The 14,896-nt window shown below is 34.9% G+C and overlaps 1 protein-coding gene across 1 annotated transcript in view; it reads left to right on the forward strand.

The window, feature by feature from the left end:
- Window positions 1-1,093: 1,093 nt before the first annotated feature.
- The window catches only part of LOC149085061 (catenin alpha-like), an 88,791-nt gene continuing 74,988 nt past the window's right edge, over window positions 1,094-14,896 (forward strand). Inside the window, exons 1-3 of the mRNA XM_089232843.1 lie at window positions 1,094-1,180; window positions 3,862-3,974; window positions 9,326-9,515. Of these exons, the coding sequence (XP_089088969.1) occupies window positions 3,873-3,974; window positions 9,326-9,515 (292 nt within the window). The 5' untranslated portion in view covers window positions 1,094-1,180; window positions 3,862-3,872. The remainder of the gene's footprint in view (window positions 1,181-3,861; window positions 3,975-9,325; window positions 9,516-14,896) is intronic.

Genomic DNA, 14,896 nt, shown 5'->3' on the forward strand with positions numbered 1-14,896 from the left:
AACAGTTTCCATTTCAAGAGCTCGCAAGTTTTATTTGATCATATTTTTTTTAGAAAAATAATTTAAACAGAGACTCACCTACGCGCAGGGCCGTCTTAAGAGTATCATGAGCCCTCGGGCTAGAACCCCTTAAGTATATGAAGGCGTCTTACCCCGGGCCAAGTGGTTTTTCGGAGACCCTACCTGGTAATCCTAGAAAATTTCACCCCACTCTTCTCTTGAGGCCCCCGGGCCGTGCCCGGGTGGGCCCATGCTTTAAGACGGCACTGCACCTACGTCTTATGGAGTTTTCCTTTCTAATCTCACCACGCCGCTCATGTGTGTTTGGAATCATAGCTGCCGGTTGTGACGTCAGCGCTAATGTTCCCGGGGCTAAGACGCCTTCATATACGTATTAAGTAGGCTGACCATATTTCCTCGAGAGAAATACGGGACATCGGGATTCCAAATACGGGAAAATACGGGACATCGCCAATTATCGCCAAAAATGACGCCAAAACTGGGCAAAGTTGCCAAATATTGTTAAAATTACGGTAAAATCACAATGGCGGGAAATGAAGCGTTACTGCAAATTGCAGAGGATTAAAATGAATTTCACGAAAACAACGTTCACCAAGACAAATGTGGGAGGTAAATATTCTCATTTATAGTTATAATTATCATAATATAGTTTATTAGTTGAAAAATAATTTCAATCTTTGACTTCAATAAAGAATAAAAATTCAAGTAAGCGTTGTGTAAAATACGGGAAAAACCGGGACACTTTTGCGAAAAAGTCGGGACGACCAAAAATACAGAAAATACCGGGACTGTCCCGGGAAATACGGGACGTATGGTCACCCTAGTATTAAGGAGTTCTACCCGGGGCTAAGGCGACTTGATAAAGACCCTTATTCTAGTGGCTATACCCGGGGCTAACGAGAAAGAGAGCTACTAAACTTCTCTTTCTCGTTAGACCCGTAATGCTCCCCATTGTGGCTGGAAAATTTTCAATGATCTGACAACCCTGCTTCCAGTCACAGCTGCAAATAGGGTTATATGGTCACGAACGTTGGAAGACAAACACTACCAGATCCTCGCTTTACTTGGCAACGGCGTCCTTTCAGTCTTGTGTTTACAATGAGAACCCTTTAAATTGAAAAGACAAAAAATCACGTTCATATTTGTATTCACGTAATAAGTACGTACGCCGTAAACTTACGTTATACGTAAAACGAATTATGTTCGATAATCAGATTCTGAGAGTGAATAGTTTGGAACAAATCGGTTACACAAAATTTCAATCTTGTCATTTCCGTAAACACAAGGGCTGTAAAAATGAATAAATATCTCAAATTAAAGCAACTTGATCGTGCTTTGAGAATTTCATTTTATAAAAAAAATCTTTAAATGAAATACATTAAATTTCGACTGCCACAAATATTTGAGAATAATTAATTTGCTCGAGGGGGCAGCAAAAAAGTGTCCATTATCCAATTCATTTATGTAAGATATAACTGTACTTTCACCAAACACATTTAGTAATTATATCGAAATGTATTGAATGCTATTGCTATACCAATTTCCTCCAGTTGGTATTTGTATTAAATATAAATGATTACAAAAATTATTTATTTGTAAATTTGTGTAATTTTCATTTGTTTTTTTATGGATGCTTTCTTAAACATCTTATACGAAATATTCAGGTTGATTTAGAGGATGAAAAATGCGATTTCTAAACTTTAGCAGCTGCATTTTCTTCTAACATGTCCGTAGCTTTTGCAAATAATAGAAACCTCTGGTGTTTCTATATTCATTTTCGTCCTTTTGATGAGAAGATTCAATATATTTTGACTGCTTCGTAAGTAAACCATAATTTTTCCTTTATAGAGTTTAACCAGCATATGAATCTCATTTGGACATGAAAAATGTTGCGAAGTTACCCTGATATTCCAAAATAAATAAACAGTGATGCAAGAAAGGCACGAATCTCCAAAATATTTTCACCAGACAAGTGACTGGGATTATATTACCCTAGCTTTTAAAAATTCCATCTGTAGGGAAGCTGATTACTGCACATACACTTTTATATTTCTTAAGTAGTAACATATGCATCTGACATTGCCATTGGCAAGTGCTAATAAAGTTATCTAAGATTCAGTAAAGCAGCCCACAGAAAGACCAAAGTGTGTGTGTTCAACTGGTAACAAAACCATTGCCTCTAGCTTGAAGCCGCAAAAAAAAGTTTTGTTGATTGCAATTTTTCAAGTTGACTAAGCGTTGTATTCTGTGAAAGATCAATAAACCACAGAATAAGGAAATGGTGGAGAAAGTTAAGAGAGAATTTGCTGGAAATTTGAGGAAAGAGACATTTTGCACATATCTTAATTGAACTTCAAATTATCCGAAACATCTTTGTCTCCAGCCGCCCCAATAGCTTACATTCTTGTTTCTGGTATTACGGTCAAAGGCCCTGTCTATTTTCTCAAGGTTTCTGAGCATTTTCGTTGTCAAGGTATGACTCAAAAGCGTGATGTCATGTGAATTTTTACTTTGTTAAATTTTGGGGTCTTAACTAAAGTCTATGCTGCCACCCCTTACAACCTTCCTCATGGGTGCACCACACCCCTTGCACCCTCGCTTAAGCCGCCCCTGCTTGTAATGATGAACAAGCGTGTGAAGAAAGGCAAAGGATGAATTCAGGACCCTTTCCTGGTCTGGTGTCTGGGGCTCTGGACTTGCCTGTTTCCCCTTATTTATATGTCACCCAGAGCCCTGAAAGCAGAATGTTTTACATTCTGCAACAAGCTCACAGTTGACTGGAAATGTTGTGCAGTAAAAAAATTCTCATAATACTGTTTTCTACGCAGCATTGGCGGAGATACAGCCCCCCCCCCCCCGGTATCTCCACCCCGCTGCGTAGAAAGGTAAACCCTACTGATCTAATGTATTTGCGTTTATATGAATTGACATCATCGTCATCATGTCCCACAGACTTTCAAGTCTATCTCCGCTTATGCTACGTAGAAGAGTTATTTGCTTAATATTCGTACCAAGGTTATTCTGCAACAGCACTGATTGTTCGTACATCACAGTTTTCAGCATATTTTGCTTTGGGCCCCACAGCTCCCTTGCCCTAGTCAACTTCTATTCATAACTCCCAAGAATAGTCTAACAAAGAACACTTCAAAGTATCAAACATCAATATCATTAGCTCACTACGATGTGCCCTTAACAAAGGTTGGTGATGCCCTTAGGAGTCTGCTAAATAACACTGAATGTCTATTTTGTAATATCAAACTAAAAGAAACTTTATGATAAATATGTGGGAAGAATGTTTATTTGACCAAAATTTTAATGTTTAGGCCCTATATAGAATTATGAAATGGTTATTATGCCAAGGAACACAAAAGCAAATCAAGAGGAATATGAAATCAGTACCAGAGTATACTATGATAAACTGTCAAGTGAAATGTAATTAAATTTAATATAAAAGTAATACAGCCCAACTTCAATGATTGGCACATTTTTACTATTCCACTCTCAGGTCCAGAACAAAGTGTAATTTCTTTCAATGTTTTTCTTATTTATGAACTTGTAATTTTATGCACTAATTGTTGAATTCTGAGTTTGTAAAAAATTAACGTCGACTGCACATTGATTTTTATCCACCTATGTGTTTATACCTCTGTTATACACCAATGTTCTGAGAATGTGCATTCCTGTTACGTGTACGCACCTATGCATTGGTTTTGGCTGTACTTTCTGTGTGTTTCTATTTTAATATAGTTCAAATTTGATAACATGTATTTTTAGTATTTATTTTTTACATCACTTGTTGATACATGCATGTATTAAATTCTTATGACTTGCATATTTCAGAAGCATTTGAGATGACATCGAATATTCATCCTATCAACATGAAATGGGATCCACAAAATTTAGAAATTCGTACTCGTTCAGTTGAAAAGACACTTGAGCCTTTGATAAAAGAGGTAACAAACTTACATCTTTAAAGTTCGATTCAAGCATGTACAGTTGAAATAAGTTCATATGTTGAAATGTATAATAAAGCACACATCATCTTCTGTATGAAATTATACTGAAGTACAGTTACACCCATTTATAACAGTCAGGAAAAACAGCAAAACTATTCGTTGTACACAAACTTTGTTATATCCATACCAGATTTGAAAAATTATGCATTTAGGCAAAATAAAACATTTTACATGCATGATACACATCTTTCAATAATCTAGGCATTCTTAAAATGAATAGATTACAATAATAAATAAAGATTAAAACTTAAACTTCCACGTAATTGAATACATCATCGAAAATATGTGTCAAACCTTGTCTTCCTTCCCCCCACCGATGCGATTGTAGGCATTAAACATTTTGCGTTTAAATAATTACTGCCAAATACACATGCAAAATGTAAAACCTTTTCTTTTAGTAAAACACCAGTAAATTTTTTCCATTAGTGAACATTGAAGCAAGTACAAGTACAGTAGAACCTTGATTATCTGAACACATCGGGACCGAAGGGTGTTCGGAAAAGTGAAAAGTTTGGTAAATTGATTTCAAAACTAATTTGATAACGCAAAGGAATAAATTGAAATTTGGACAAATGATACCCCCCCCCCCCCACCACCCGGCAAAACCTCGATAAGAAATTTTTGGTGGCAAGAAGATGCATTCCTCCCTCTCATTAACGCACACCCATAGAATTAAGATGAATTTGTGAGACAAAAAAAAGATGGAAACAAAACCTGCTCCTATTCACTTTTTTTTGCTTGTCAATCATTTATAACTACATAAACTACACCCGGATCCTCCCCTACTTACATCTATAGCTCACAGATACAGTATGTACAATTGTTTGGAAGTACATTAGAGTTGGGAGATAAGAGGATTCAAGTTCCAAGAAAATATCAACTGTTGAGCATTATTGACTGTAGAAAACTTAAAATGAGAGGTTGGGGAGGTGTTCGGTTGACCAAGTTGTTTGGAAAATTAATGTTCAGATAAATGAGGTTCTACTGTAGTTCCTTTCTACCAATTTATGTACTCTGTCTCGAAAATCCTTTTATCTAATCTTTATAATCATTATATCACAAAGGCAGTGCCCGAATGAGCTTATGCATTAAGATAGCTCTGAATCTACCCCTGTGTTATAGAAAACCGGGCTCTGATGATCTGGTAGCTGGTGCAGCAAAACTTTTGAAACCCCAGGATACAGATATACACAGTCATTTTCAGGGCTGTTCCTAGAAATTATGCCATCTGAGGAGAATAATATTTTGCTACCCTTAAGATACGACTATCTGAAAAGAGTTTTCTTTCTTCACCTGTAGTTCGATACACACATCGATACAGTAGTTCCCAAAGTGTTGGTCATGACCCCCCCCCAGGAGGGGGGTGGTAACGACGTAACGTTGATGATTTTAAAAAATATATGTGAATTTTCTATATATAGAAACATTCTGATGAGAGTAAATATATCAAATCTCTTCTTCGAAAAGGAGTGGGGGGGCTCCCATAGTTTGTGTACCTGTTTGCTTTTTTTTTCCTATGGGTTTTGGAAAAATGTCTGCCCTTCAAAGGATTAATTGAGCTATTTAGGACATAGATATCATATAACACATTAAAAAATTATACATCAAATTTACTGAAACTAATTTGAAGAAAAATCTTATTCAATCAAGTATCACAAATGTGCTTTTGTGCACTTTTATATATGAGAAAACATGAAAATTAATAAATTAGTATTTATTCTGAATCCGAAGATGAAATTTGCTTATTGAAAATCCAAGAATCACTCCTCATTTCATTGTTTTTAAAATCGCAATTCTCCGCGTTACGTTGCTTACATGTTATGTTGCATGGCATAAAGATAAGTTTTTCCTACCTTTTTATTTATACATTGCTCCAAAATTTTCTAGTGAAGTATCCCTGATTTCATATGTTTCTGACCAGAGGCGAATGTAGGAGAGAACATGTGCCCTCCAGAAGACAATCAAAAATTAAAAATATTAAAAGAAAATACCTTTATATTGTATGTTAGCCTTATCTATTTCTGTTAATTTAAAATGCTTTTTGAAGGTTACTAGCTCAAAATATCTCAGAGAGATTCCTTGTGCTTCCCAAACCCAATGTGTCCCCTTTAACAAAGACTGATCTTGTGTACGCCAATGCTCGTGACCAGGGTGCAGGATATTGTAATGTGGTAGGTTTTCTCATGGTGCATCTTGGGTAACTCAAATTCTACCACAATTCATTGTACCGCTGGATCAATGTTTGGTGCAGCATAATGTTGATGGTCCTTGCACCAATAAAAAACAAACTCCAACCCAATACTAAGGTGTCTGTGCACCCTCGAATTGTTGATGGCGCATAACACAGCAAATCGATCAGAAAAATATTATACTTTTGGTGAAATGCTGTTGCACACTCTCCAAAACATCCTTGACCACACATTCTACAATCAAAAATGTTTATTGCATTTTTCACTGATACTTTTCCCTAATTCCTTTGGAGCACCTTCTGCTGTATTTTCGTCACCTGAGTACATTGGCAAAGGGGGTTTTTTGGGGTTCTAACCCCCACAAGCCAAGATTGTAGTTTTATTTTGCAGGGTAAAAAAGTAAAACCCCCTTAGAAGAAAAAAAATCTGAAAAACCCCTTCAAAAAAATTTGGTGTACGCCTATGCCTGAGTAGGTCATATATTCAGCAATAATTTTGGTATCGCAGTCAAGGTGCTGCAAGTTTGTTGTGGACTTGTCCATTATCACAAAATCATAAAATGAAATTTCTAGCTTCAAGTGTTTTTCAGTAATGCTTCAATGTTCTGAAATTCTATCTTCAGACTTGTTCTGAGAATTGTATAAATTCGTGTGAAAGATCTGATCCTTCATCACTGAGATGACTGGTTTCACACCCAGGATTTTCTCGATGAAATTTTTTGAATTGTCAGTTGACTGACTTTTTGCTATACTGAACAAGCCATCCACCCCCTTTCAACCATAGTATCCGCCTATGATTGAGAAGATCCATCAACACAATGGGCTGTAATATGAATACTTCTTTTTTTTTTTATCAGTTTCTTTCACCCCTGTAGCCAGATTTGTACGAAAGAAAAAAAATTTCAGTGTTTTATTTTTACTATCATTGGACTTGGCCTTCCAGATAGAGAGTTTTTCAAAAATTACTTCGAGACAGAGAGGTAAAAATGCATTGATTTAGTACGATAAATACAAGAATGTTTTAATTTTTTGTGATATAGAGTTTTTTAAGAAACAGAGTTTTCAAGAAAGACAGGATCGATTGCATATGATATTAGTTAATATTTTATAAACAATAATATTGGTTAAATTATCAAGTTTGCCTCAAAATGTTAACAGTTGTTATTTATGTGTTGTAAAACAACACAACTGTGTTAGTAAAATTCGCAAAGTATATCCATCCTACTCTTTCTATGATTATAGTAAAAACAATATAAAAGCCAAGGATGGCTGCATTTTGCTAATTTTAGTAACATTGTTTTACCTCACACAAATATCAACTGTTGCAATTTCAGGGCCAACTTGATAATTTAACTAATATTATTGCTTATAAAATATCAACTAATATTATGCCATATAGTTTTTTTATACGGCACATCAATCAAAGTCCTGTTGCTAATTTTAACTGAAGAATTGTAACCGTTTTATTTGATAGGTGGCGCAAGGGGTTCTAGTTCATTGATGTCTTTCTCACATGTAATACAATATTATACTGTATAATTGTTTTCAATATTTTCTAGGAGGCATATTTTTGCAAATGAAATTTTATTTTATCCGTTTATTGGTTACGGACAAAAGTGTCTAAGAAAGGCATCATTTTTTCATGGTGAAAAATTTTACAAAATATGGATGTTTAAAGTCTGAGAATGACCAAGAATGCTTCTGTGTACATAGTTTTGCTGCACAGAAAAAATCCTCCATATTGTATAAGGTTACATATTATTTTGTCATTCCGCACAGATATCTAAATCCTGTGAGCAGAGAATTAGTCTGTGCAGGTGAAATAATAGGCAATGTGTCCCCTATTTGGGGAAAAAAGTTAAAGGGCACGTTTCATGTAAGAATGAAATTTTTCCTTTTTAATCGTGAGTAACTCGTGCTCATCATGCCCTCCCCCCCCCCCCAATCTGTGAGCTAGGCTCCTCAAGACAGAGATCTTTGGTGGGGCATCCTATATGTAAATTAAGAGGTGCTGCCTAGATCCTCTTTCATTTTGCCCTGGGGCTATGATGTTGTTGGGACTGCAGTAGCGACACACTTTTCTTGGGATTAAATATTCAAAAATTTGTTTGAGTTCTGTAGAGCAGCTTTATTATCATCAAGGGTTCTGTGAGAAACTAGTTGGAAAATCCTGATATAGAGAACAGATATAGGTATATATAAAGAAATGGGCAGTCAGAACATTCTGGAGCCAAAGCAGCACCACACTAGAGAGACTTCTAGTATGGTGTTGGCTGAAAGAGGCAGTTGTTGGAAGATGGACATGGAATCCCACTCAATTAACTTATGCTGGGTGATTCATCTAAAGAAAGGATTCAATTGAAAAAATGTTGATAAAGAGTGAAAATATCCTTAACAAAAAAAAGGAACCTAATTTTTTTCAGGAATCAGCTTCTCTAGAGATAGATGACACTTTCTGAAAATGCAAGAGAGGGGGTATATTGAGATGAATTAAGTATTGAATAGTAAAGAGTTGAATAGCATTTCAGCACTGCGAAGTATTGATTTACGTGCACTTATTTATTCACTCGTGCTTTCCCCTTCAAAATTATTTTGATTTGCAAAAATTCGCAAGAGTGAAAATATCATCATAATAAATGTTTAAAAAAAATGCTGCTCTTGTAATCATGCAGCCAAAGGCGGCAGCCTCATGCCTGGCGCCAACCCTGGTCATTTTGTATATGGGGCATTCTAACAAAATAAATGTCAATGTAAATGAAGGACTGTACGGTCTTGTTCATTGCATACGAACTCCATAGAGAGATCGAGATATTCATTTCCTCTGTAGTCTAGTAGTCTAGGGCATTCACTCAGAAAGTGAAAGCATGTGGGTTCGATTCCCCCGCAGGGGCAGTTGAATTTTCTCTCTTTCCAAAATATATCTTCGCATCAGCCAGCTGTTAAAAACCTTTGTATGGATAGCAGAGAGTGGCATCATCCTTGGAGCGATACATTTGTCTGCAATTTTCAGTCAGAAAGTGCTAAACGGCTTTTATATTAAAATTTCACATAATTTTGTTATGATCATTAAGATTACTATTATCTTTTTTGCATTTTAAAGGTGACTACTCTCATGAATACAAAATCTCCATCTAAGTTGCCGAAGGGAAAATCTATGAAAGGAAGAGTTTTAGCCATTGCTGTTCAAAAAGCGGTGGAAAATTTTGTTCAAAATGGTGAAGCAATAGCTAGTGAAAATCCAGATATAAATCATGAAATGATGGCTGCAGTAGATGAAGTGAAAAAAACAGGTATATATTTTAATAGTAGGTGTTATTATTAAAATGCAAATGTAAATGATTATACTTATGTAACTTATATTTGTAAATATGAGGTAAACATATGTATTTACACAAGTTGTATGTTGACAAATATAAGTTACATTAGTAACTTATATATTTGTCATTTTATAGATATACACACCTCAGGTTTATTTAAATGTCTTCTATTTCACCAACAAGAATGGAATTTTGCTTATTTGTAATTTACTCACAAAATTGTCTTATCCACCATCTATCCTCGGGTTCATTCACTACAACGGCAGTGACAAAATGGTTTAGCTTCAGATTGCCCCCCCCCCCCCACTGTGGATATGTGAAAACCCAAGAGCAAAAGAGCCACAAACCAAATGGCAATGTATGTCTTGCTATAACCTTGTTTACAAAAAACATTTCAAAGATGAGTTGAAATGTGATACATGTGCACAATCTGCAGTCAGCGCTGGACTTCTGTCTAGGGACCCAGGGCCAGTTTTGGACATTTTTCAAGTGTAAGTGAATGATATTTTGATGATAAAAAAAATTGCCCCTACCCTTCAGTTGGTGCCCTAAAAAATAGTTATAATTTCATAGTTCTTTACTGATGAATATGATACTAAATTTACGAGATAATATGCTTTGCTGGTGAAACTCTTTTACCTGGAAAGTGATTCCACACCAGAATTCCAGTTCTTTGGAACAACAGTGTTAATGCTATGTACTGTTCCTTATGTAGCTTATTGTATTAAACATTTGCTTGGGGTCATTTTTCAGGAAAAAAAAGAGTAATTGAAGGTGAATTGAAATATGAGTCATACTCTGGTAAAATAAATTGGGTAGTGTCAGATTTTTTAATGAAATTTTATGAAATAATATACATAATAACTCTGCATAAACTGATCAAAACTGCATCAATCATACAATGTTTCTTCCATCTAGACCAATTTTATAGAAATCTGGCTTTCTAGCCTGAAAAAAATGCATCAGAGACTTTTGCCATGATCACTTCATTTCCAAATGTTTTTCTGTCAAAAAATAGTCCAAATATTGCCTCAACTTTTCATTATGGGCATTCAATGAAATAAAGGTAGTTTCCTGATTGTTAATCCAAGAAATTTACTTCCTGGTGTTTTTTCGTTCACATCTGTGGCAGGCATCTTGGCTAACAGTGTCAATGAACAGGACGAATGTGTTAATAATGCATGGGTCTCTGTGAGCTGTGACAGTGAGAAAAGCATTGTGCATCTGATCCAGTCGAGTTGTTCCTTATATAGATGTCTGAGATTTGATCGGGTGCAAATGTTGCTAGGCTGGATCATGACATTTATTTTAAATTTAAAATAAAAAACGCACAAACACAATTAAATACTCAAGATACATTGGCGTTTTGGCGCAATGTAGATTCTATTTTATTTCTTATTATTTATTTATTTATTCAATATTGGTTGGCCCAGCCTATACAAGGGAATACGGTGAGGAAGTTAGACAGAGATGATTGATGTCACAAAGAAAATCTGAAATTGTTTCACAATCAATAATGTTTGGGGGGAGGTTGTTCCAGTCGGTTATTGTTCGAGGAAAGAAACTAAATTTGAAACAATCTGTGGATGCAAAGATGGGTTTCAATTTTTGTGAATGGTTAATTCTTTTTAATATATTCAGAATCAATGAATCAGACAATAATTGAACATTCTTAGGCTTTGTCTACCATAATATAAGTTTTTAATCAATTTCTTAGGATTAAAAAATATATAATTATCCAGACATAATTAAAATTAAACAAATTGAACTGATACTTAATTGTGTATGAATGAAATTTAAATTGACACTAAATTAATCAATTAATAAAAAAAAGTTTCACAAATAAAAAAGAATAGATTGTCGTAATGGGAAATACATATATATGAAATGTCACACACACACACAAATAAATGAGACTTACCAAGGTACTGCTAATCTTCACTGTCTCTTTTGCAGTCAAGGGACAACCAACTGGCACTAAATACTAAATTTTCAATACTGCCGTTTAAAGCAGAATTGTAAAAAACCCGGGTTTTTTGGACAAAATAAAATGGGGAAAACTAAATTTCCTTTTTCCACAACCTCAAAATAACTAATTTAAACATGTATGTACATCCTCTATGTGTACATCTTACATTATGTCTAAATATAAATTTTTGGTGCATGTTAAACTATGTATTTGATTAATAAAATTGACCATACAATAAGGGAATAATTGTTCACTTACAGCCCAGGTGGGTTTTTTTTTTGGGCAAAATGAAAGGGAAATTGAATTTGTGATGGTTGGTGTAGTGTATATGGAGCGGCGAACACTGAAAATTCCTTTATTCTACATTAATACAGAACAACTGTACATGTTAACATGCGAAACTGACAACCCTTTATCATGAACATAGGTAGAGATATGCCCCCCCCCCCCCAGCGTCAAAGGTGGAGTCGACTGATCTAATGTATATATGAATTGACATAATCATCGTGCCCCCCAGACTTCCAAGTCTATCTCTGCCTATGGTCATGAAGGTTAAAATAAAACTCCTCGAGAATGTCTTTGTCTCTCAATACAACTTAAACTTCACGTGTCTTGTGAATAAAAGTATTACTGTATATCCTTGTCAACAGCTTGACTGTTACAAATTTCCTTTTTCCACAACCTCAGAATATGTAACTTAAAAATGTATGCACATCCTTTATGTGTACATCTTATGTCTAAATATTCATTTTTTGGTGCATGTTAAACTATGGAATTGATCAATAAAATTGACCGTACAATAAGGGAATAATTGTTCACACACAAACACACCCACTTCTGCATAATTGTATCTGCACCTTGAGTTGTATGCAAAACTGTAGCAAGAAGATTGTGGTAAAATGAATGAATTTGGATAATGAAAATTCTGAGAAATCAGGATGGTGTCTCAATTTTTTTTCTCCAAATTTTTCAAACCCTGAAGAAAATGTATCCAAAAGTGTCCTGATCCATCAAAAATAAAACTTATGGCTATGTAACCAGAACTCCATAGTTTTTTTTAAATTGAACCCAAACTTTCAGGAGCTAAAGTCGCATGCATCCCTTTTTCTTGAATTCCTTACAAGAATATCCCCTGCTTCATTAAATTAAATTCTGAAATATTTTTAAAGGAGCAATAATAATTAAAAAATGATCTGGTTAAGAGGAGGAGGTAATAGTCATTCTGAGGATTCATTACTCTGGAGGTGTTTTCCCACTTGTCCAACTTAGCAATTTTTGGGAACTTAAAACTACAGAATAACTTGAATTATCATTAAATACAAATGTCAATAACATTATTGTATATTAATATCACTTTATACAAGACAATCTGTCATGTATAGCAACAAACCAACAGAATACCTTCATCTGGCTGATGATTTAAACAGGCCAATTTTCGGGGTCAGGCTTGTATTATGAGCATTTTGAAAAATCAAGCTAGGGCTTATATTTTCTGGTTAGGCCTTATTTTCAGAGGAAAACTATACTTTTTGTTCTGTTTCACTTGAAAGGTGTTCATTACCATTATTCAATTCAAGAATCCACAAAGTTATTTTCTTTTCCTTATGAGATAATGTTATTTTTGTCTCTTGATATTTCAGTTATGAAAGTCTGATGTACCTGTATAAAATCTGTGACAATCAGCTTTTTATGTATCATAGACAACACAACATATTGAATCAGCATTCTGCTCCGCCTGAGTGGCATGGTGGTAAGATGCATGTCTACCACCGTGAAGGTTGTCACGATCCCAGGTTCAAACTCGAGGGAGGATATAGATAAGATATTTTCCTTAACAAGCTTTAGACAACCACCGATAGACAACGCCTTGCCTTCATTTCCAACCCATCTCATTAATGGCAGTAAATTGCAATATAGCGATATGGCCAGAGTTGGTGTTTGGTGTGATGGATAATAGACGCCAAAAGTCTCCTATTTCCTTCATTACGGCCTTGGACTGGTTCAATGGCTTTTGACAAATACTGAAATAATTATTGAGCTGGCTATGGCTATTTTAGAGTGAACATCTACAAAACACTCTGACTTTATATTTATAGCCTGTTTCTCAGAATTCAGCAGAAGTGAAAATCCCCAAAGAAACTGATTTTAATTTTTCGAAATGTGACCATATGCCATTTTAGATTTTTTTTCAACATCCATGTTATTCCTGGAGAGTAGGAAAGCATATCAAAAGAGTATGGTTGGATACAGATATGCTGATTGCAAACATGTACACCAATGGTTCTCAACTGGTGCTCCGCTGAGCCCTTGGGGCTCTGTGTGCATCCTCTGGGGGCTCCACAGCCACCCAAGAAAAACCCAGTAAATTTGAAAAAAAGAAACTATAAATAATTTTAAATAAAAATAAATCGGAAACTTCCATGAATGAATAAAAAAAAGGCTTCCGGGGTTCCGCCATAGAAATTATAGACCAGAAAGGACTCAGCGAGTCAAAATAAGCTTGACAACCGCTGATGTACACAATCAGTTCTTTAGTTAAGAAAAAATCTTTCAAAACAATGCATCATTTGCTTTTTCCTCAGATATAGAAACCAAAAGCAAAACAAACAAGCATAAGACCTTTTAAAAGGTGTAAATAACACTTTTTTTTTCCCCTTTTAAATCTTGAAATGAATAACGCAAGAGTGCTTCACTTTAGCAACGATAATGTTGTGTCACAGTTTGAGTACTGTATTTTTAGTAATTTAAATAATACAGTAGTACCTTGTATATGATAACCTCGTAGAACTATAATACAGTAGTAACCAATTTGATATAGACTATATTTTTCTAATATTTGTGCTGTACACATATTACTATACTCAGGGCCATCTTAAGAGCATCATGCTCCTCCAGGCCAAGTGATTTTTCTGAGGTCCTACCAAGCAGATTCTCGAAAATTTCAACCTGATCTCATTTATTATCCAAACACATCAGGACCAAAGGGAGTTCGGAAAATCTATTTCGAAACCAATTTTTGATAACGCAAAGGAATAAATTGAATTTAAGAATTTGTCAGACAAAAAAAAAAAGACAGCTCTAAATCTACATCTATTTACACATTTGTTTGTTTATCAATCATTTATAACTACATACACTGTACCCGGATCTGCCCCTACTTACGTCTATAGTTCACAGGTACAGTATGTACAATTGTTTGGAAGTGAATTATTGTACAATATTAAATGAATCTATTGAGTTGAGATGAGAGAATTCTCAAGTTCCAAGAAAATATCAGCTGTTGAGCATCATTGACTATAGAAAACTGAAAATTAGTTAGGTTGAAAAGGTGTTCAGTTGACAGAGTTGTTCAGAAAATTAATGTTTGGATGAATGAGGTTCTACT

This window comes from Pholcus phalangioides, unplaced genomic scaffold, assembly GCF_987345545.1.
Source record: "Pholcus phalangioides strain wild (caught in Gottingen) unplaced genomic scaffold, Ppha-v1.0 ptg000007l_1, whole genome shotgun sequence".
In the NCBI taxonomy this organism is placed as follows: Eukaryota; Metazoa; Arthropoda; class Arachnida; order Araneae; family Pholcidae; genus Pholcus; species Pholcus phalangioides.